This window comes from Impatiens glandulifera, chromosome 4, assembly GCF_907164915.1.
Source record: "Impatiens glandulifera chromosome 4, dImpGla2.1, whole genome shotgun sequence".
Lineage (NCBI taxonomy): Eukaryota > Viridiplantae > Streptophyta > Magnoliopsida > Ericales > Balsaminaceae > Impatiens > Impatiens glandulifera.
The window spans coordinates 14,468,862-14,490,548 of record NC_061865.1 but is presented as its reverse complement, the minus strand read 5'-3'; the positions used below and the strand labels follow the sequence as shown (position 1 = coordinate 14,490,548).

The window sequence follows — 21,687 nt, the reverse complement described above, 5'->3', positions numbered from 1 at the left end:
TGCGGAAAATAAAAACCTTTATTGGAAGGCAAAGCCTTACGGTTTTTATTGGAAGGCAAAGCCTTACGCCACTCTTTCTTAGGGCGTTTAAAGAGTGTGACTTTCCTCTTTATTTTTCTTGAAAACATCATTCCAAATATCAAGACACTCTTACTTTATTCTTATAAAATTTAAATTTTAAATACAAAAAAATATTATAATAGGTTAAAATAATATACTTTTTCATCTCAAAACAAATTTTTTTCCCCAAAAATACCTTAATAACTGAACATCAAACAAGCTCTAAGAGATAATGTTTTGTTTCAGGGTAAGAAAATAACGACTATAGGGATAAAATAAGATAATAGCTGGAAAATGTTGGTGTAAAACACGTGATGATTCTAATAATGGCACGTTATTATTCTCATATAAGTACCTTTAATACAATTTTTTTTTAGCAAAAAGCATTATACTATTATGGGTAGAAATGTCCGGACTAAGAATAAAGAATGTAATCACTATCGCTGTCATCTTCATCAACAAATATATGCTGATAACTTTTACATGTATTTTTATCTTGATTTGGATTACTAATGAAATCTATAAAATGTCTACCTTAGCATAATGATAAATACATTTTTAACTATCTATGGATAAACAAAGTATACTATCAAGTATCAATTTAAGCTTCAGAGAATGTATAAATTGGTGTAGCGTCAATTTATGTGTATGTGGGATAAAGTTTGGTTGCTAAAACTTGCTTATATGGGCATATATTTTCTATATTATTTGCTAATTGTATCATCAAATATGGTATATTGTAATTTATCAAGGAAAGGAGTTTTGATTCAGTGGAGACAATAACCCTATCTCTACAATGAGAGCAATTAATTAATCATGTAATTGAATATCAAAACATCCAAGTATAAACTTAGACACCCTTATACTATACCTGATTCAGAAGATGCAACTAGATTCATCTACTGAACTAGCACAACTTAATAAGAGTTGCTGGGATGAACACCAAACAAACTTCACCGCTCTTAACATCTGAAAGAAAAACAAAATCAGTTGTTAGTTGCCCATGCGGGGCTTATAGCATTTTGGTTATTTGAGGGTATTTTGGGATTCTGTCCAAAAAAACCTTGATGAATGAAAAAGTAGGTTATTTAGATTTTTTATTTGTTAAATTACTATAATGTCTTTTTATATTTAAAAATTGACATTTTTTATAGATAAAGTAAGGGTATTTTAGTATTTAAGTTGATAAAATGAGTGATTTGATAGTTAGAATAATAGCGATGTGATATAGAGAGAATTTGTAAAAAATAGTGGGTAAAATTCCAAAAGAATCCTAAAAATCCTACCTAAAAAACGAGCTCCAATGAAGTAATCGAGTTAGAAAAATACTCAACTTGGACAAGTCGATCAATATGTTATTCATGATCATCACCAGAGACACTTATAAGGAGTCCACAACGTTATCCTCAATTGATAACTTTCACCCAACTAAGGGTTATTTCTCAAGGAATACCTTGACTTGTAATCATCAGTCACAATTATATAAGTTAGGTACATACCGCCACTTCTCTGTTCAATACTTGATGTTGCCGGTCCTAGCTATCTATTGAGTGAATCAATGAATTATGGCTTTTCCACAAAACCAACAGTTTGTAGATATCCATAATACACTTTTATTATTTTGATTCAAAAGTAGAAACTTAGTCAGGTGCAAATTTAGACTAGAGCATTGATAGAAATTATTAACATCCAATACAAGTGACAAACATGGAAATTTATTTAAAACATTTTCTAGAGGCAGCAAATCAAAACTGACTAAATCATAATCTTTTGCATGTTCAAGCTGCAAAGTTCTTCTTATTGGGTTCAAACACATACTTGATCAAGGATTCCTTTATTCCTAGCAACTCTGGGAATTCTTTCTTTATCTTTGATGCATCCATCTCATTATTACTACGAGCAGCTACTATTACCTTGACCTGTTCTTCCAAAGTGAAATTATCCCACTTGAATTCTCCATCAATATATTTCTTGTACATCTCCAGAATCTCGTTGTGGCTCACAACTCCCGGGTTTGTAAAGTTCCAAATTCCTCTTAGATTCCTCTTTGCCATCTCAATCGAAATTGGTAGAAGCTCATCCAATACCGTCATGCTGTTTGGAATGTTAACCACTTTATTGTAGTGGGAAATCTTGGTAATGAAGTTACGCGGATTGCTCAGATCCGATGATATTGGCATCCGGATGCGAAGGGTGCATACATTATCATACTCTTTCAATAGCTCCTCAACCTAGTTGGATAATAAAACCAATCCATCAGAAACAAAATAAAACAGTAGTATACAAATTGAAGATTTGAAAAGAAATTACCATGGCCTTAGTCTTTGAATAGAAGGATCCTGCAAAATTAGGTGTGTCATCCTCTTTGAAACCAATACCAGACCCTTCAGGATGATTAGCATCGTACTCAAATATACATCCAGTGGCGAAATTCACCATTAAAAGCCCATGTTCTCTACAGACATCTGCTAAATTCAATGTCCCAGCCACGTTCGTTCGAATCGTCTCCGGTTTATGCGATTCGCACCAATCAACATTCGGCCTACCAGTCACGCCTGCAGAATTGAAAACGTGGGTTGGTTTAACCTTCTGAATATCAGCCAACAACTGAGATCGATCCTCCAAACGCCCTTTCCCATACTCGAAAGGAATCCCTTGCTTCTCGCATAACTTCCCAAGCAATCCACCCATCCATCCAGTCCCACCGTAGATCAAGAACTTGAAAGGAGCCTTATTGCTTTTAGAAGCTGGAATTACCATGCTGGAGAACTGATTTGTCGTTTCGTCATTACACTTCTCGGGTCCATCAAAATGCCTCTCGATCCCGCAAGGCATCATAGGCATTCTTGGGTGGGGAAGCAGTGCACCCGAAACATCGCCCCACCAATCTGGATTACTTGTGTACCATTCGATTGTTTTCTTAAGACCCTCTTCCCATACAGTCTTCTCCGACCAACCCAACTTCTTCAACTTCTGATCATCAAGAAAATACCTCTGGTCATTAAAAGGCCTATTCTCAACATACTTAATACTCTTCTCCGGATCCTTATCAAACAGCTTACATATATCCCTAGCAACATCAATCACCCTCCTTTCCTTCTTCGTGCCAATATTATAAACATGACCAACTTCCCCTTCATGAAGAACAACATCAAAAGCTTCAGCAACATCATCACAATGGAGATAGCTTCTCACATTAGAACCGTCTCCATGGATCGGAAGCGGCATCCCTTGCATCGCTAACAAGATGAACTTGGGAATCAACTTTTCGGGAAACTGTTTCGGTCCATAAACATTGTTTCCCCTAGTGGTTATAACAGGCAAACCATACGATCTACCGTAAGCCATAACAAGCATTTCTCCCCCTGCTTTGGTTGCGGAATAAGGATTCGTGGGGAGTAATTGAGAAGCCTCGTGATTACCTACAACCGCGTCTTCATCTGTTTCTCCATAGACCTCGTCGGTGCTGACATGTATAAACCGTCTGATCTGACCCGTAACTTTGCATGCTTCTAGTAGGACATGGGTGCCGTAAATATTGTTCTTTGTGAACTCAAAGCTGTTACCAAAGGAGTTATCGACGTGTGTTTGGGCTGCAAAGTGCATTATGGTATCGATAGATTCGGTTATGAGAAGGTAGTTGACTAGATCTGCACTGCCGATATCGCCCTTGACGAATTTGAAGTTGGCTGATGATCGAGATGGGAATAGATTCTTGAGATTTGAACAGTAATCGAGTTTGTCAAGAACAACTATAGTGTAATCTGGATAGTTCCTTATAAGCCTGTTAGCGACATGAGATGCAATGAATCCAGCCGCTCCAGTTATGAGAATGTTCTTGGGAGTATATTGAGCCATCATTCAAAATCTCTGCAGTAAGAACAATTTTCAGACAATCCGACTGCTTTCATATGAAATAAATGAATAGTTTCAACAAAGTGACTTGGAATTAAGTATTATCAATGGATCTCATGAATCAGAGAAGATATTAAGCTCAATCCTGTAACTTTAGCAGATCTGAATGATGTTGATGATCATCTAAAGAGAAATGACATACATTATTAGAAAAACAAACGGAATCTTAGTGAAAAAACTTACCAAAATTGAGCAAGATCGGCAAAGCAAAGAGAATAATGTTTTGTATGATGAAAAGGAAGTGAAGAGGTCGTATTATTTCAATAAATTTATACCAAATAAGTTTGCTGCAATAGACGCGTATGTGGATCACGTGTGATAACTTTTGCTATATATATGTATGTGGCAAAAGAAGATGTTTTGCAGTTAAAGTTATTCATTTAAGGCTTTGTTTGTTTTTGGAGGTTTTAATATGCAATGAATTTTGAGAATATATTTTAAGATTATAATTTGTTTATTAAATTAAATTATAAAAATAAAATAAATATATGAATAAAATTATTTAAATACAATTCACATCAAACAAGTTGCATCATTTTATTTTTGAAAAATAATTTGAAAGTTGGATAAAAATAATACATTGGTTAAGAGAGTTCTCTACAAGTATCTTTTTAGCGTTGCTTATTCATTGTTGGCTAAAACTAATTTTAGTTACGCCTCATAATATTTGATAGAAATTATTTGGCTTTTAGTAACATAAAACGTTTTTCTTTGAAATAAACTCAACCAATTGAGGGATCATAATTATATAAATTGTTCATATAATTTAATTTATAAATCATTAGTTGAATTTTCTTTTACTGAGAATTTTAATTAGATAAAATTTTCATTATTTTTGTATCATTCTTAAATTGTTTATATATATATATATTTAAAGAAAAATATTAGAAATAGTGTTTATCAATCTAATTATATTAAAATAATTGGCAGTACTATGTTTCTAATGAATTTGTTTGAGACCAATTATTACATATGCAGATAAGGTAGATACATTTAAAAATTATAATAAAGAAGAATAGATTTAAAAGTTCTAATAAAGAATAATAGATTGTACTGAATAGAATTTTAAGATATTTAGGTGGAACTGTAGATTTTGATATATATTAGTCTGATTTTCGAGCCTTACTTGAGAGTTATTGTGATGCTAACTAGATTTCTGATTCAGATGAGATCAAGTCTGCAAGTGGATTTATATTTACTATAAGTAAATGTGTCGTTTCTTGGAAATCAATAAAGCATACCTGTATAGCACGTTCTACAATGGAGTCAGAGTTTATTACTCTCAATTTGACAGGCATTGAGGCCGAGTGGCTTAGAAACCTCTTAGCTGATATCATTTTTGGAAAGAAGCCCATGTCATCTATATCGATACATTTTGATTGCAAAGCAGCCATTGATAGAGCCAATAATAATAATTATAATGGAAAAAATCGACACATGTGGGTGCGACATTGTTCAATGAAACAACTAATTAAACATGGAGTGATATCACTAAATTTTGTAAGGACATAGATGAATTTGGCGGACCATTTGACCAAACCACTAAGCTCGAGGCTAGTGAGAAATACATCGAGGTGATAGATTAATGTCTACAAACGAAACTGAGAATGATGGTAACCCAATCTAGTACGTGAATTATTTCACGTATTGTAGGTTCATATGGGTAAGAACAAGTCATTTGTCAGTTTGTGAGACACTATTCCAAATATTTATGAGCAACCCATCTTTATGGTGTAGGATAGTGAGTACTGTAATGGAAGAGGATGAGTCTAAACTCTTAATGAATCTATAGCTCATGCATGAGTGGTGTGTTTGACTACAACACACACTTGATAGATTTCACCTATGTGAGATAGAGGTGGGGTCGTTTCTATGAAAGTTAGACAACCTTTTTAGAGCTCTCACGAGATGCAGGATCGACGTAAGGCCAAAATGTGTCACACCGCGACGGATAACTTTGGAAGAGAATTAATGTGACAAATAAGTTCACTTATTCACGTAAATGAGATTCATAGAGGTACTAATCTCATCGTCATTTCTGTGATTATTTACTTATTTTTTTAAGTACATAATCCAAAAGACACTAGTACTGATACATTAATTTTTCGTGCTCTCGAAAAAATGTTTTTTAAATAATTTTAAAATATGTGGGGATTGTTGGATAAAGGTTAATATTAGTTATTTCTAAATTATTATTTTAATTTAATCACCCCTTACATCATGAAAATAATTTAAGGCGTTAAAAATTTACGTATAATTAATTATTCCTTAAATTGCGTTACTGATTTAAGTAACAGTCAAAATTAAATTTTTAATTACTGTTATTAATCTCTTAATTTGTATAACTGATTTACATTGATTGTGATTAATTAAGAAAACATTTTTTTATATATTTTTCTATATACATTAGAGGTAGAGAAATTACAAAGACACACTTTAAAACAATCGGACAATTCATATTCTCTAGAGCATCCAAAATTATTATCCTTTGAGCCTTGTTAAGCAGATTGCGGCATTAACGAGAAGGAGTTGTTGAATCCTGAGAGGGAGCGTCAGCAAATTCCTACTGCAACGAGTAACCTACTCAAGAAGACGAAATCTCTCTAAGGATAGTGCTCAACACGCCTCAACTACAAATCTCGGTATGTTATTTTCATATAAATTTATTTAGTTACAATTATTTATGAAACTTAAATTTTTTGCCGTATTCATACATGTCTAATTCTAACAATTTTAGAGAGATTTTTTTAAAAAAAATTTAAAAAATTAAAATTGTTATAATTAGACATGTATGAATACAACATAAAAGTTAAGTTCCACAAATATTTATAAGTAAATAAACTTATATGAAAACAACTTATTGAGATTTGCAGTTGAGGCGTGCTATGCATTGTCCTTTAAGAGATTTCGCCTCCTCGAGTATGTTACTCGTTGCGGTAGGATTTTAATGACGCTCCCTCTTAGGATTCAACAATTCATTCTCGTTAATGTCGTAATCTGCTTAACGAGCCTCATAAGATAACAATTTTGGATGATCTCGAGAATATGAATTGTACATGATTTTTTTAGTGTGAATTAGAGTCATAAAGAGTATAAACAACTTTGGAATCATACATCTCAAATTTTTTCAATAAATTTTCAATAAAATATTCTTGAGATAATTTATATCTTTTTGTCCAATTTTGTAAACTTATTCCTAATACATATTAGCTTCACCCAAGTCTTTCATTTCAAAATTAGAACATAATAGTATTTTGTCTCATTTTTTTTTTTTATGTTAGTACTAAAAATAAGCATGTCATCTACATATAATAATACCACACATATTATTATCAAATTTATATTAAATACATTTTTCAAACCATTTTAAAAATTAAAGCATGTGTTATTAAAACTCTAAATGAGGTTATTCTAACAATGGGGAAATATGTGTCAAATTAATCTATGACTTTCTTTTGTTTTTAACATTTAGTTACTAATATAACTTTATATTTCTCAATTGATCTATCTACTTTTTATTTATTTTTAAGTATCCATTTACAACCTATTGGTTTAATTTCAATAGGTAAGTCTACTATTTCACAATTATGATTATCATTATTGAATTAATCTCATTGTCCACGACTTCTTTCCATAGTGCACTATCAAACGATGAAATAACTTCATTATAAATTAATGGTTCTTCGTCGACTAAAAACATATAATAATCATCTTCTAGGTTGTTTTCCTTTTTTTATTCTCTTAATCCTTCTCAATTCATTTTTATCAATATTTTTTTAAAGTATTAACCTCAATCTCATTATTATTTTCATTATTAGTTGAAAATGTGATTTACTAATCTATAATTTCAAAGGAAAGACATCTTAAAAAAAAATAGCATTTTTAGATTCAGTTATTGTATTTGTATTTAAGAGATCACTTTTTAACACTAAAAATCTATAAACTGCACTATTTTCAGCATAACAATAAACATACAATCTCATGTCTTAGATCTTATTTTTCTCTTGATATTTTAGCTCAACATCCCCACACTCTTAAATATTTTAAGTTAGGTAATATATCATTCCAAATTTTGAGTGGAGTTTTTCTTGTTTTTTAAATATAATTCTATTTTGTATAAAACATGTTGACAAAATAGCTTCACTCCACACATTTAAAGGAGCGCCTAAACTTATAAGCATAACATTCATCATTTCCTTTAATGTCCTATTTTTATGTTCAATTATCCTATTAGATTCTGATGAAATGGTGGAGTTATCTCTTGTATTATGTCATGTTGTTCACAAAATTCACTAAGGGTATGTTTGGATATGTAGAATTGGAATTGAAATTGGATTTGGAATTCTAATTCCAATTTCAGAGAATTGACATTGAATTATAATTAAATTCTTATGTTTTGAAAAACTATAGAATTGTATCATCCCAATTCCTATGTTTGAAAAAAATATAATAAAAATAATTTTAATATATATTATCTATTTTATTAAATATTGATTTAACATAACCAATTAGGATAACTAAAGTGTTAAAAGGTTTTACCAGTTTCAATTTTTATTAAAAAAAATATCGGTTCAACATTTTAACTTCGAATATTTAAAAAACAAAATATATTGGTTCGACATTTTAACTTTCTAAATTCAAAAACAAAATATTAGTTCAACAAGTTAATTTCTTAAATTAATATATATATCTATATATATATGTATATATATATATATTTGTTTAAAATGTTAACTTACTAAATAAATAAATAAAAAAGACATCGGTTAGATATTTTAACATCTTAAATTCAAAAAAAAATTATCGATCGAAAACTTTAATCGTGTTTTAAATGTTAAAATAATAAGTTATTTTGTTTGAAAAAACATAAAAAAAAATATAATTTGGAATTACAATTCCGAACTAAAAAGAATCGAATTGAGAACTATAAAATTATACTATATTGAATTCCATTGAAATTCTAATTCCAAATCTAATTCTTAATATTAAAGGGTCTACCAAACTTAGGAATTGGAATTGGACCATTCAATTCCAATTTCAGACTTACCAAACACATTTTAAGGGATTTAGAGTCATATTCTCCACCTCTAACAGATCTCAGTCTTTTAATAATAATATTTTATAAATTTTCCTTCAGTCTCATCTTTATTTTTTAAAAGATATAGATATGTGTATCTAGACTTGTCATTTATAAATGTTACCTAATATATTTTTCCTCCTCTAATCATGTTAAATTCAATATCTTTCAAGTCTGAGTGTATAAGACTTAATAATTCACTTTCTTTATTATTATTATTATTTTACATGATATCTTTGTACTCTTAGATTTTATGCACACATGACATTTTTCATTTTATTAGTTAATACATCATGTAATATTAGGGATGCAAATGAGCCGAGTCGAGCTCGAACTTGCTTGAGCTCGAGCTCGACTCAATTTAATATTTATTAGCTCAACTCGAACTCAAACGAGTTTATAAATTTGAGCTCGAGCTCGACTCGACTATTTACCTATAAGCTCGGCTCGACTCGAAAAATTCGAACTCAAACCAAAATTTATTTTCAGAATGAAAATATCAAATTTTCATACATATTCAACATTTAAAACATAATATTTTAAAATGAAAATATAAAACAATCATAACTATTTAAAATTTCAAAAACATGATAATCTAAAAAGCATCAAACCACCATCACTTATTAAAATTCAAAAATATAAAATTCCAAAATCAAAGTACAAAATTATATAAATTGTTTGAACATTCAATATATTAATATTTTTTAAATCACGCTCTTCAAGTATAACACAAGTATAATTACGTTCTTCAAGCATAACACAAGTACAATTACGTTCTTCAAGCATAACACAATTACAACTACCTGCATTTAATAATATGAAATGTTTAAATTTAAAAATAACTAATATAAAAAATACATATTTTGGGTACAATATAACATGAATTTATTAACTTATTTATAGCAAGAATCTATTAATTTATAATATATTATTAATCTTGTAAATTCATTTTTTTCTCTCAACATATTATATATAATATATACTAACATTTTTTTATCTCTTCAGTATATACAAAATATATACTAATATTTTTTTTTATCTTTTATTATATATAATATATTAACTTTTTTTTTTATCTCTTTCAATATTATATATAATATAATATTCCTTTTTATTATCATCCTTAAACTTATTTTGTTCTTGACTAATTAATCAAGACATATTTATATATTAGTGTTTTTCTATATAGATCTATACAAGATCTATATAAGCATATATTTTTCATAATACAAAAAAAAAATCAAGGTTATCTAAAAGTAGGAGCAATAGCTGAAAATAGATTTTAATTTACATGTAGAGCTTCTTATGAATGAATGAGAGAAATAAGTAGATGAGAGAACATGAAAAAATATATTAATCTATTAGGAATGAGTGAAAGTAATAATGAAGACTATAGAAGAAGAAATGGTGAAAGTAGAAGAAGAAAAAGAAATGTTGAAGACGAAGGAGAAGAAGAAGTAATGAAGACGAAAGAAAAAAGAAGAAAAAGAGATGAAGAGTCAAGGATTAATACATTAGAAATTAGGGTTTTGCTTTATGACAATAGAATATATAATAATGTAGATTGTGGGCCTTCTATATGGGGGCTTTGAAAAAAGAGAGAAAATAAAAAAATATTCTTTAAAATTTTAAGTTTTAATTTTAAATAAATAAATAAATAAATAAATATATAATATATTATCAGGCTCGAAAAAGCTCGACAAGTCATCGAGCAAACATTATATGAGCTCGAGCTCGACTTGAATATTAAACGAGCCGGCTCGAGCTCGGCTCGAACTCGATCAAAGTCAAGCTCAAGCCGAGCTTTGACCGAGCGGCTCGCGAGTAGCTCACGAGTGGCTTGACTCATTTGCAGCCTTATGTAAGATATTCAACTTTTTTATTTTCTGAATATAACTATAATTCAAATGTCATAATCTAGCATGCCATAAATTAAACGAGTCAATCATATAAGCATAAGAAGATGCATTATTATTAATAACTTCAAGAATATTTAATAAAAATAGAACATTAGCAAAATAACCTTTGCCTACGAAAATATTATTTTTCGTAAGTGTTAGTATGCTAAAATCAAAAGTACTCTTCACTCTAGCCTTCCCCAAGACAAAAACTAACACAAGATTTTAGCGAATTTCGGGCACATGAAAAACATTATTCAATGAAAGGATTTTACCAAAGGTGAGTTTTAGATTCACATTTCATCTTCCACAAACATTAATTCTTCTTGAGTGTGCAATAAAGACTTGTTCCTCTCCTCTCCCTACCTCAATGTAGGAGGAAAATACATTTTTGTTAGCACAAATATGCCTGGTAGCACTAGAGTCTACTAGAGCTGCAAATGAGTCAAGTCGCTCGTCAACTGCTCGCAAGCCGCTCGGTCAAAGCTTGACTTGAGCTTGACTTTGACTGAGTTTGAGTCGAGCTCGAGCTGACTCGTTTAAAATTCGAGTCGAGCTCAAGCTCATATAATACTGGCTAGGCTTGTCGAGCTTTTTCGAGCCTAATAATATATAATATATTTATTTATTTATTTTAATATCAAAACATAAAATCTAAAACAAATATATTTTCTTCACTCTCTTTTCAAAATCTATATGACAGGCCCATTCTCTAACACATCATCATCATATCCTACATAACTTTTCATATTCACTAATTTTCTTACTTATTCACAAGAGTTCTTCATTTTTTTCATATTATCTCTCATTTACTCAATTTTTCTCTCTCATTCACAAAGTTTTTTCATTTATCCATATTATCTCTCATTTATTCAAATGTCATGCACAAAACAAACATCGCTAGGAAATTGACTAGAGAAAAGGAGTTGAGGAAGTAACTAGGGATGAAGACGGCTATAAAATCTTCTCCAGATACTAGAGGTGTGAAGAAGCCTCACAAGTTTCTCTAGGAACAATTGCTTTGAGAGAGATCCGTAAGTACCAAAAGAGTATGAAGCTTTTGATCCGTAAACTTTCATTCCAAAGATTTGATCGTGAGATTGCACAAAATTTTAATAAAAATATGAGATTTCAGAGCTCCCTCATATATAGGCATTTTAGGCTTATTTAGTTAGTCTATTTGAAGACACTAATCTCTGCGCCATCCACGCCAAACGGATGACTATTATGCCTAAAGATATTCATCTTGCGAGACGTATTCGTAGTGAGAGGACTTAGAGACCTTATAGGTGTTTAATGACTATATGTTAATAGTCTTATTTTGTCGATTATCAACTAGTTTATTTCAATAGACTCCACTTAAAATGTCTACTGTGGCTGTTAGATCGGTATATTATGTTATTTGTTATTGATGATTAAATATTGATTTGCTTTAATTAATTTTTTATTTTAAAATATTATGTTTTTAATGTTGAATGAGTATGAAAGTTTGATATTTTCATTTTGAAAATAAATTTTGGTTTGAATTCAAGTTTGAAAATTTAATTTTAGTTCAAGCTTTCGAGTTGAGTCGAGCTTGTAGATAAATAGTCGAGTCGAGCTCGAGCTCAAGTTTATAAACTTGTTCAAGCTCGAGTTCGAGTCAAGCTAATAAATAATTAATCGAGTCGAGCTCGAGCTTAAGTTGGTTTGAGCTCGGCTTGACTCATTTGCAGCCCTAGAGTCTACCACCCATTACTTTTCTTCTGTCACAAAATTTATTTCAGAGACAACCGCAATTAATCTGTCTCAACTAGGTTTGCCTTAGGAGCATGTATGTTGTCTCTCTTCTTGTGCCTGCAACTAACTGCATGGTGACCAAATTTTCCACAAACAAAACAGTTACTTTTCTTTTTCTCTATATGATGATGACTTGCACCACCCTTTCATAATGTTTTTTGTTTGATCCAGTTTGCTGCTTTCTATTCGACCAACGATGGATACGACTTTCCTTTCTACTATTAATATATATATTCTCAATTGAATTAAATAAAAATTAAATTTAAATTTAGAAAATGGGGTGAATAAATTGAAATAATTAAGGTGATATATATTATATAAAATAAATAATAATAATTATTGTTAAAATTAAAATTATATTATATAATAATATTGGTAAAATTAATATTATTATCTGTTTAGTGTAATTTGAAATATTATAATTCTCTAATTATTATGGACTTAAAGAGTCAAATTTATTTCCAAAAAATAGTTTGACTTTGTAGGTGTTTCTTTTCTTTTTAAGTCCAATGAGCTTGATTCAATGTAGCGTTGTGTAGATTGGGGACGATAACCATCTTTTAGATTTAGGTTATTTATTAATCAGTCCCTCACAGATATTTAAATAACTCTTTGGTCTCTACGCATTTATTCCATAACCTACGTACCATATAAACCTTCTTAATACCGTATTTGATCAATTTAGTTTACGTTTATTACATAATAGTCCAACACTATAAATATTGCATTAAAGGCCTAATAATTATTGAATTAATTATAAATTAATCCAACAATCTCCCATTGGGCCGAAATGCAAATCTACAATAGTGTAATCTTATTGCTAGCTTGAGTTATTATTATAAACTGTAGGGTATCCCTTATAATCTAGTCCATTAACTATATTAATAAAGGATCATAGCGACTTTCATTAGCATCATCGTAACTAAACCTTCCATGGTCATATTACCAACATAGCTAAATGACATAGATCAATTATGGATACATAGCATGAAAATACATGAATGTGATCACCACGTGTCTATTTTTAACTAGTCCTCTTTAAAAGATTAAAAAAAACCTTAAAAGTTAATTGAGAGAATAAAAGAAATATTTTAAAATGGATAAATATGATCAGTAAAATATCCAAAACTTTATTGATTGAAACACGTAAAACTATACGTTTAGAACAAATAATAGAGTATAAAAATAAAATAAATACAAACTCCCACTAAACTGATATATCATTGAATAACTTAACATCCGTGTTAGTAGTGGGCTCATGAAACACTTTAGGTGTTAAAGTTTTAGTTAGTGGGTCTGCTAACATGGAGTTTGTACCAATGTGATCTATTGAAAGTTGATCATCTTGAATTCTCCCTTTCATAACTAGAAACTTAATGTCAATATGTTTTGAATTGTACGAGCTTATGATGTTATTGGAATACATAACTGTTGATTTATTTTTATAGTGTAACTTTAGTGGTCGTTCAATCCCTTTTATAACGCGCAGACTAGTGACAAAACTTCGCAACCATACTCCGTGATTTGATGTCTCATAACATGCAACGAACTATGTCGCCATAGTGGATGACGCAGCAAGTGTCTATTTGACACTTTTCCATGAAATCAATCCACCGGCCAACATATATACATATCCAGATGTAGATTTCCTACTATCTGCGCATACCGCAAAATCAGATTCAGAATACCCGATAATCTCCAAATCATCTGATCTCCTATACGTGAGCATATAATCATTTGTTCTATTCACATATCTCATAACCCTTTTGGCTGCGCGTCAATGGTCCATCCCAGGGTTACTTAAATATATACCTAATATTCCGACTATGAACGCAATATCTGGACGCGTACATACTTGACCATACATTAAACTCCTTACAGCCGAAAAGTAGGGAATTAACTATATTTTCTTAATTTCCGAATTATTCTTAGGGCATTGACTAAGACTGAATTTATCACCTTTAGCGATAGAGGTGCCGATCAACTTAGTTTTAAGAATGCCAAATCTTTCAAGTACTTTATCGATATAGTTTCTTTGCGATTATTCAAGAACACCACGAGAACGATTTTGGTGGATTTGGATCCCTAATACAAAAGAAGCTTCACCTAGATTTGTCATTTAGAAATTCCTAGATTGGAATTTCTTAGTGTCATGCAAAAAATTCTTATCATTTGTGGCTAATAAAATGTCATCGATATAAAGTACCAAAAAGATGAATTTACTCTCATTAAACTTAAGATACACACAATCCTCAACAGTGTTCACCTCAAAACTGAATGAGATAACCACGGCATGGAATTTATGTTACCATTAACTAGAAGCCTATTTATGCCCATAAATGGATTTTATCAATTTGCAAACTATTTCTTTAGAGTCATCCGACATGAAAATTTGTGGTTGTGCCATATAAATCGTTTCATCAATATTGCCATTAAGAAACGTTTTTTTAACATCCATTTGATGTAGCTCAAGATTAAAATGTGCTACAAGTGCCATTATTGTTCTAAAAGAGTCTTTTGATGAAATCGGAGAGAAATTCTCTTTAAAATCAATACATTCCTTTTGAGTAAAGTCTTTTACCACAAGACGTGCTTTAAACCTCTCCACATTACCCTTCGAATCCCTTTTGGTTTTAAAAATCTATTTACAACCAATGAGTTTCTTACCTTCAAGTAATGTGATAAGTTCACATACTTTATTGTCTTGCATGGACTTATACTCCTCATTCATTGCATCGATCCACTTTTGAGAATTGAAACAATGTATAGATTGAGTGAAGGTGAGTGTATCATCCTCACCCATACCATAATTTTTTTCATGCTCCTGAAGAAATACGATGAAATCATCTGATATTGCACTTCTTCTCTCTCTATTGGGCCTTCGTAAAAGCATTTATTCTTGAATTTGAGGTTGCTGAGTTTTAATTATAGGAATAATTACATCTTCTTAAATAAGGGGGAGTTCAACATTGTCTATATGAGGATTCAGAATCGCTTCTTGAACAATGACAGGTATGGAAACCTATACATCGCCAAGAGAAGTTAACTCAGTAAAAAATTTCGTTAGTGTGGGATCGTAAAACTTATAGCCCTTTGATCGCTTAGAATAACCAATAAAGTAGATACTTTCTGTCTTGGGGACCAATTTCTTTTCTAAAGACCTATAAGGCCTTGCCTCAGCTGGACAACCCCAAACATGTAAATGCTTTACACTTACTTTTGTCTAGTCCAAAGTTCATAAGGTGTTTTACTAGCTGCTTTAGTGGGTACCCTATTAAGAATATATGTTGTTGTTTTTAATGCTTCTCCCAAGAGTGACTCTGGTAAGGTAGAATGACTGATCATACTCCTTACCATATACATAAGACTCATATTTCGTCTTTCAGATACATCGTTCATGCTAGGTGACCCAAGCATAGTGTACGGTGGGACGATACCGGATTCCTCTAAAAATTTAACAAATGGTCTTGAATGTTGTTCACCTGAACTATCATATCTACCGTAGTATTCACCACCACGATCAAATCTAACGCATTTAATGCTTCGGTTGAGTTGTTTCTCAACTTTAGCCTTAAACGACTTAACAACGTCCGCGGATTATGACTTTTCATGAATAAGGTATAGGTATCCAAATATGAAATTGTTATCAATGAATGATATAAAATATTGTTGTCCATTTCAAGAAGCCAAAGGGATTGGAACGCAAATATCTAAATGAATCAATTCTAAAATATATTATCGTAACTATTTAACAAACCAGTACCAATAATATTTGAATTTAAAGATAAACTGGAATTTGAATTTCTAATTGAACAAAAGTAACCGAATTTGTCCAAAACTGAAACAAAAATAGAAACACTTATATGAGTAGTAACACTAGAATCTACCCACCAAGTATTTATAGGTACTGAAGCTAAATTAATCTCTAAACAGACTAAATTAAGAAATGTACCTTTAGTATCTTTCATGGCAACCCAAACACGATAATTGTAACATTCTTTCTTTATGTGTCCCGCATTACCGCAAAAATAACATTTTCTATCCTATACCTCGGATATGACTTGTTTCTTTTGCTCGGGACCCTTAACATCTTTCTTATTCTTTCTCTTTAGGTTATTAACCTTATTAACCTTCAAAGTAGTAAAATTATGAGCACTTTCGGTCTTGTCCAGTTTCAACCTTTCCTCCTCTTGTCCGTAATAAGAAATAAGCTCATTAAGAGACCATTTCTCCTTTTGACAATTATAGCTCACTTTAAACTGGTTATAATAATCTGGTAGCGAGAGGAGTATCAGATGTACAAGAAGGTCTTCAGAAAGATCAAGCTTAAGTTCCTTTAGCCTTGAAACAATATGGGACATTTTCAAGATGTGCTCCCTTATATTACCATTACCTTTATACTTTAAGATAATAAGGAGCACTAAAATGACGCTCATTTTCGCCTTATCATTCCTTATAAATCGTTTTTCGATTTCCGTAAGGAACACCTTTGCATTGGTAATATCCTTAAGTACTGCACCCCTGAATGCCTCTGGAATTTCGTGCTTTATGATCATGAGACACATGCGATTTGACATTTCCCACCTCTCATAGTTAGCCTTGTCATCGACATAACTATTTTCTAAAGGAGTCATGGGGGTATAAATCCTTAACGCACGGTCTAGATCCATGCAACCTTGAAAAATATAAATGTTCTCCTTCCAATCCTTAAAGTTTGTCCCATTTAGAATGTGAATGGAGTTCATGTTAGTAGATATCGTAACATTGGTTGAAAAATAGAACGAAACATAATTAAAGTATGCTCAAAATTAAAATCATTAAACAAAAATAAATATTGGCAAAATCTCATCTCAAGCATTAATATTAAGTCTTTGGATAGTAATATTAATTGTAGTAGTAATCTTGGTGTAGTGATCAAACATTGACAATAAGTGTTGTCAAATAATAGGTATATCTTTACCACATGCTTACCTTATAATTGTCACACATTTACCACCACAAGTGTGTGTATAAACTTAGTCAAATATTAACCTTCCTTTGAACCGACTAATATTCATTAGTATTCATACACACTAGCATCTAATACTCTTTTTAGACTTTTTCCACAAGAGAGGTCACTTTGGTGACATCATGTTTTAATGGGTCTCTTTTAAATATTAGACAACTTAAAAACAAGTCTAGATGTACTAAATATTCAATGTTTATCGATTTTCCGCATTAAAATGCACTTTATATTCAATTAAAAAAATTGACTTTAAAATACATTTTTTTTATTACAATGGAGGGCCAAGACCCCTTTATATAGAAGTTACGAGATCTTCAAAGTTATTTCTAATAATGATGATTGCAATCATCCTAAATATAGGGGTTTCCTATAATCCAATCTTTTATATTTTGTAGTCTTTTTCCTTACATAACATTTCTAAAATTCAATCTTCTATATTTGGTAGGATTTTTCCTTATATGGAATTCCTAGAATCCAATGTTCTATATTTGGTAGCCTTTTTAAAAAAAAAAATTCAAGATAAAAATCTAATATAACTTTTTTTGATTGTTAAAATAATATATATGCATAATATCATCAATCAATCATATAAATCATCAACCAACATGCATTTAATCAAAAACAACAAAAATTAGGGTTTTTGAAAAAACAATTTGAATTGTCAATTCCTTGAGAATCACTGGACGGTAGGCTCTGATACGAATTGTTAGATTTTATAAACCAAATCTAATAATATTTTATATAAAATTTAAATAGCCATCAAATGATAAAAAAGGGACTTGAGATGATAGATCAATTCAATTACTAGAAACGGAACATACCTTTAGCTTCATTGTTCTTGATTGTCCTTAGGATGAATTTCGATTGATGGATCTTCCAATCTAGCACCGACTTTAATTTTACTTTGGGATTTCTCACTCTGTGAATCCTCTATGTCGATGGGGAGACAAGAGATATGTCTTACCTACTGAATGTCGTAACCTTATTAATGTCAATCGACATGTATTAAATCCAATGACCCTGATCTAATGTAGCGCTGTGTAGATTGGGGACCATAATTTTTTTTTTTTTAGATTTCGGTTATTTATAAATCAGCCCTTTATGGATATTTAAATAACTATTTGGTCTCTACGCATTTATTTCATAACCTACCTACCTCATAAACCTTCTTAATTCCGTATTTGATCAATTTAGTTTAGGTTTCTTACATAATAGCCCAACACTTTAAATATTATATTAAAAGTCCAATAATTATTGAATTAATTATAAATTAATTCAACAAAAACATACGTATAAGAGAAAAAAAAAAGGTTGAATTGGAAATCAAGCAAGTGTAAATTACATGATTGTTTGGGATTTCTATAGTTGTACTAGCATAAATGAAAAAATTGGAAAAAACCACCAGGTACAATCATTTTGTTTTCATATTTGAATTAATTCATTCGATATTATTAATCTCCAAATTATAGCTGTAAATTTAGTTTCGGTAACCTCTTAGAAAACCAAATTAAAATTTGATTTGATCGAACCCTATTCTCTCCATTATAAACGTTAGATTTCTCCAAACACAGTTGTACATATTTTACTTATCAAAAATTCAATCATTAATTAATAAACTCCTAAGTGAAATAACAATTCATTTGCATTAACCTAAATTTGAATACTTCTAGATCAAATAATCATCTGTAAACAAGTTGTCAAAAATTATTAGTGAGAATAGTTAAATGGTTCACCAATTTTCAGGGGCGGAGCCACACATGGGCTAGGGTGGGCTCCAGCCCCACCTAAATTAAAATCTTAAAACAAAATATTTTATATATGTACTTGACAAATGACTCTTAGCCCAGTTAGCTATAGGATTAAACTCTGAACACACCTTTAATAATATTATTTTTATCTAATAATTATTTTATTTTATACCAACAATATTTTCTAATATATAAATAAGATTTATTTATTTTAATATAATTCATAATACAAATTATTTATAAGGGTAAAATATAAAAATTAAAATAATAATAGTATTTTATATTTCTTAATTTTAAATTATTTAAAAAATTTATAAGAAAATATAAATTAATATTAATAAACAAATTAAAATAATTACATTGGTTTGATTCGGTATTTAAATAAAGAATTTGATATCCCTGCTCAAAAACCTAACAAATCTCTTAGAATTGATGTTGATGTAAGTTCTCTTAAACTTGATCCGCATTACGTATTCCGATATGGAAATATATTTTTAATAAAATGGATGAAATTAGACGAGCTTATATAAGGTGGGGTCATATCAACCTATTAAGGATGAGTACCCGCCGACCAAATTTGGAAATCAAAATCGACGGTTCCAAAGTCATTGGTTTAAGAAATTTACTCGGTTAGAATACTCTCCTTTGAAAGATGTTTCTTTTTGTTTTCCATGTTTCTTGTTTGAACATAAGCAACCCCAAAAACCTACATTTACGATAGATGAATTCAAATATTGAAAGCGAGTTAATGATGGGGATAGATGCTCTTTTGTTATGCATATAGAATAAATATTTCACCACATAATAGGGCAGTTGAATATCTTGATAATCTAATAAATATCCTTATCATATTGACAAAGTACTGAATGCATAGTATTCAGATGAAAAACAAAATAACAGATTACGGCTTACAACAACTATTGAAAACATTCAGTGGCTCACTTTGCAAACGTGTGCATTAAGAGGGCATGACGAGTCTCCATCTTTGAATAATCGTGGAAATTTTATTGAAAAAAAAGCGGAATATAGAAAGTTAAATCTAAGATGCAAGTTGGAGTCAGCCCCAGGTAACTTTTTATCCTGGCTCCGCCCCTGCCAATTTTTATTCTCAAAAAAATTATCTTTCAAAACTATATGGTTGGAGCAAATTATTCATTCGGCATTTTGAATAATCTCAAAAGAAAAGCAAATAATAAAAATAAAAACTTACTAATTTCTGAAACATAAACGCTTAAACTCAATGAACCGAACTCAATAAAATTGTAGCAAAAATCAAAGATTAACTGAATATATCCCTGAGATGTTCCCATAAAAAAATATATTTAAAACTTTAAAAGAGGCTAATTTTATCAAATCTATCACTTGATCTAATAACTTAGAAGTTTCATAGTAAGAATGAATAAGTGAATCATTTATTAATATTTCTCAAACACTTTTAAAAATAGTTCATTAAATTTCTAAAAAATGATCACTACTTTAAAAATATTTAAAAAAATGCATATTTTCTAGAAAACATGTAACTACTTCCTTAAAAAAAAGTTGTTTCCATCTTTACAAGTTATACAGGTACTAGGCCTAGTTGGAATTACATATTTTTTTAAGCAAAATTGGGAAATAGTGAGTATTATTATGATCTTTTGTAAGCTAGAGTGTCTTGATTAGAATGAAGGGAAATTGGCAAATTTGGTATAGATATTTATGTTATAAATTTTGAGTGATAAATTGACTTTTAAGATATAGATATTTATAATAAATTAATTTTCTCAGGGCTATCAATAATTGAAATAATTGAGTGGGTGAATGCGATATTTATTACCTCTTCCGATGAAAAATTATTTAAATAACTAATATAATCAAACATAATTTCAATATCTTAACTTTCATCTAATTAATTAATTAATTAAAATATATTTAATTTTAAATTATTATTTTTTTATTTTATCAAAAAAAAAATTAACACTTAATTTCAAAATCATCATTAATCATTCATTTTCAAAATAATTTATATTATTTAAAATCAATTCTCATCCAAACAAGCTTATACACTTAAGTCTTAACAAAATGATTTTATTTAGATAGAGTATATTTTGATATAATTTGAATGTAGAATTAAATAATAAATTAATTGAGAGTAATTCCAAATCAACACTATTATCAAACTTACACCAACAAGATTCAATTATATATATATATATATATGGTTTT

General features: G+C 30.0%; 1 protein-coding gene across 1 annotated transcript; it reads right to left on the bottom strand.

The window, feature by feature from the left end:
• Positions 1–1,614: 1,614 nt before the first annotated feature.
• On the bottom strand, positions 1,615–3,949 carry LOC124933709 (trifunctional UDP-glucose 4,6-dehydratase/UDP-4-keto-6-deoxy-D-glucose 3,5-epimerase/UDP-4-keto-L-rhamnose-reductase RHM1-like). The gene is made up of 2 exons (XM_047474150.1): positions 2,371–3,949; positions 1,615–2,291 (listed from the first exon to the last, which is right to left on the bottom strand). The coding sequence occupies exons 1-2, from the start codon at positions 3,919–3,921 to the stop codon at positions 1,839–1,841; spliced, it is 2,004 nt and encodes a 667-aa protein (XP_047330106.1). The 5' UTR covers positions 3,922–3,949; the 3' UTR covers positions 1,615–1,838.
• Positions 3,950–21,687: the final 17,738 nt, after the last annotated feature.

Bases quoted from the DNA above. Each gene is read 5' to 3' on its own strand.
- LOC124933709 (XM_047474150.1), bottom strand. From the start codon at position 3,921: ATGATGGCTCAATATACTCCCAAGAACATTCTCATAACTGGAGCGGCT. The intron at 2,292-2,370 runs GTAATTTCTTTT...TTATCCAACTAG, and splicing joins ATTCAAAGACTAAGGCCATG to GTTGAGGAGCTATTGAAAGA.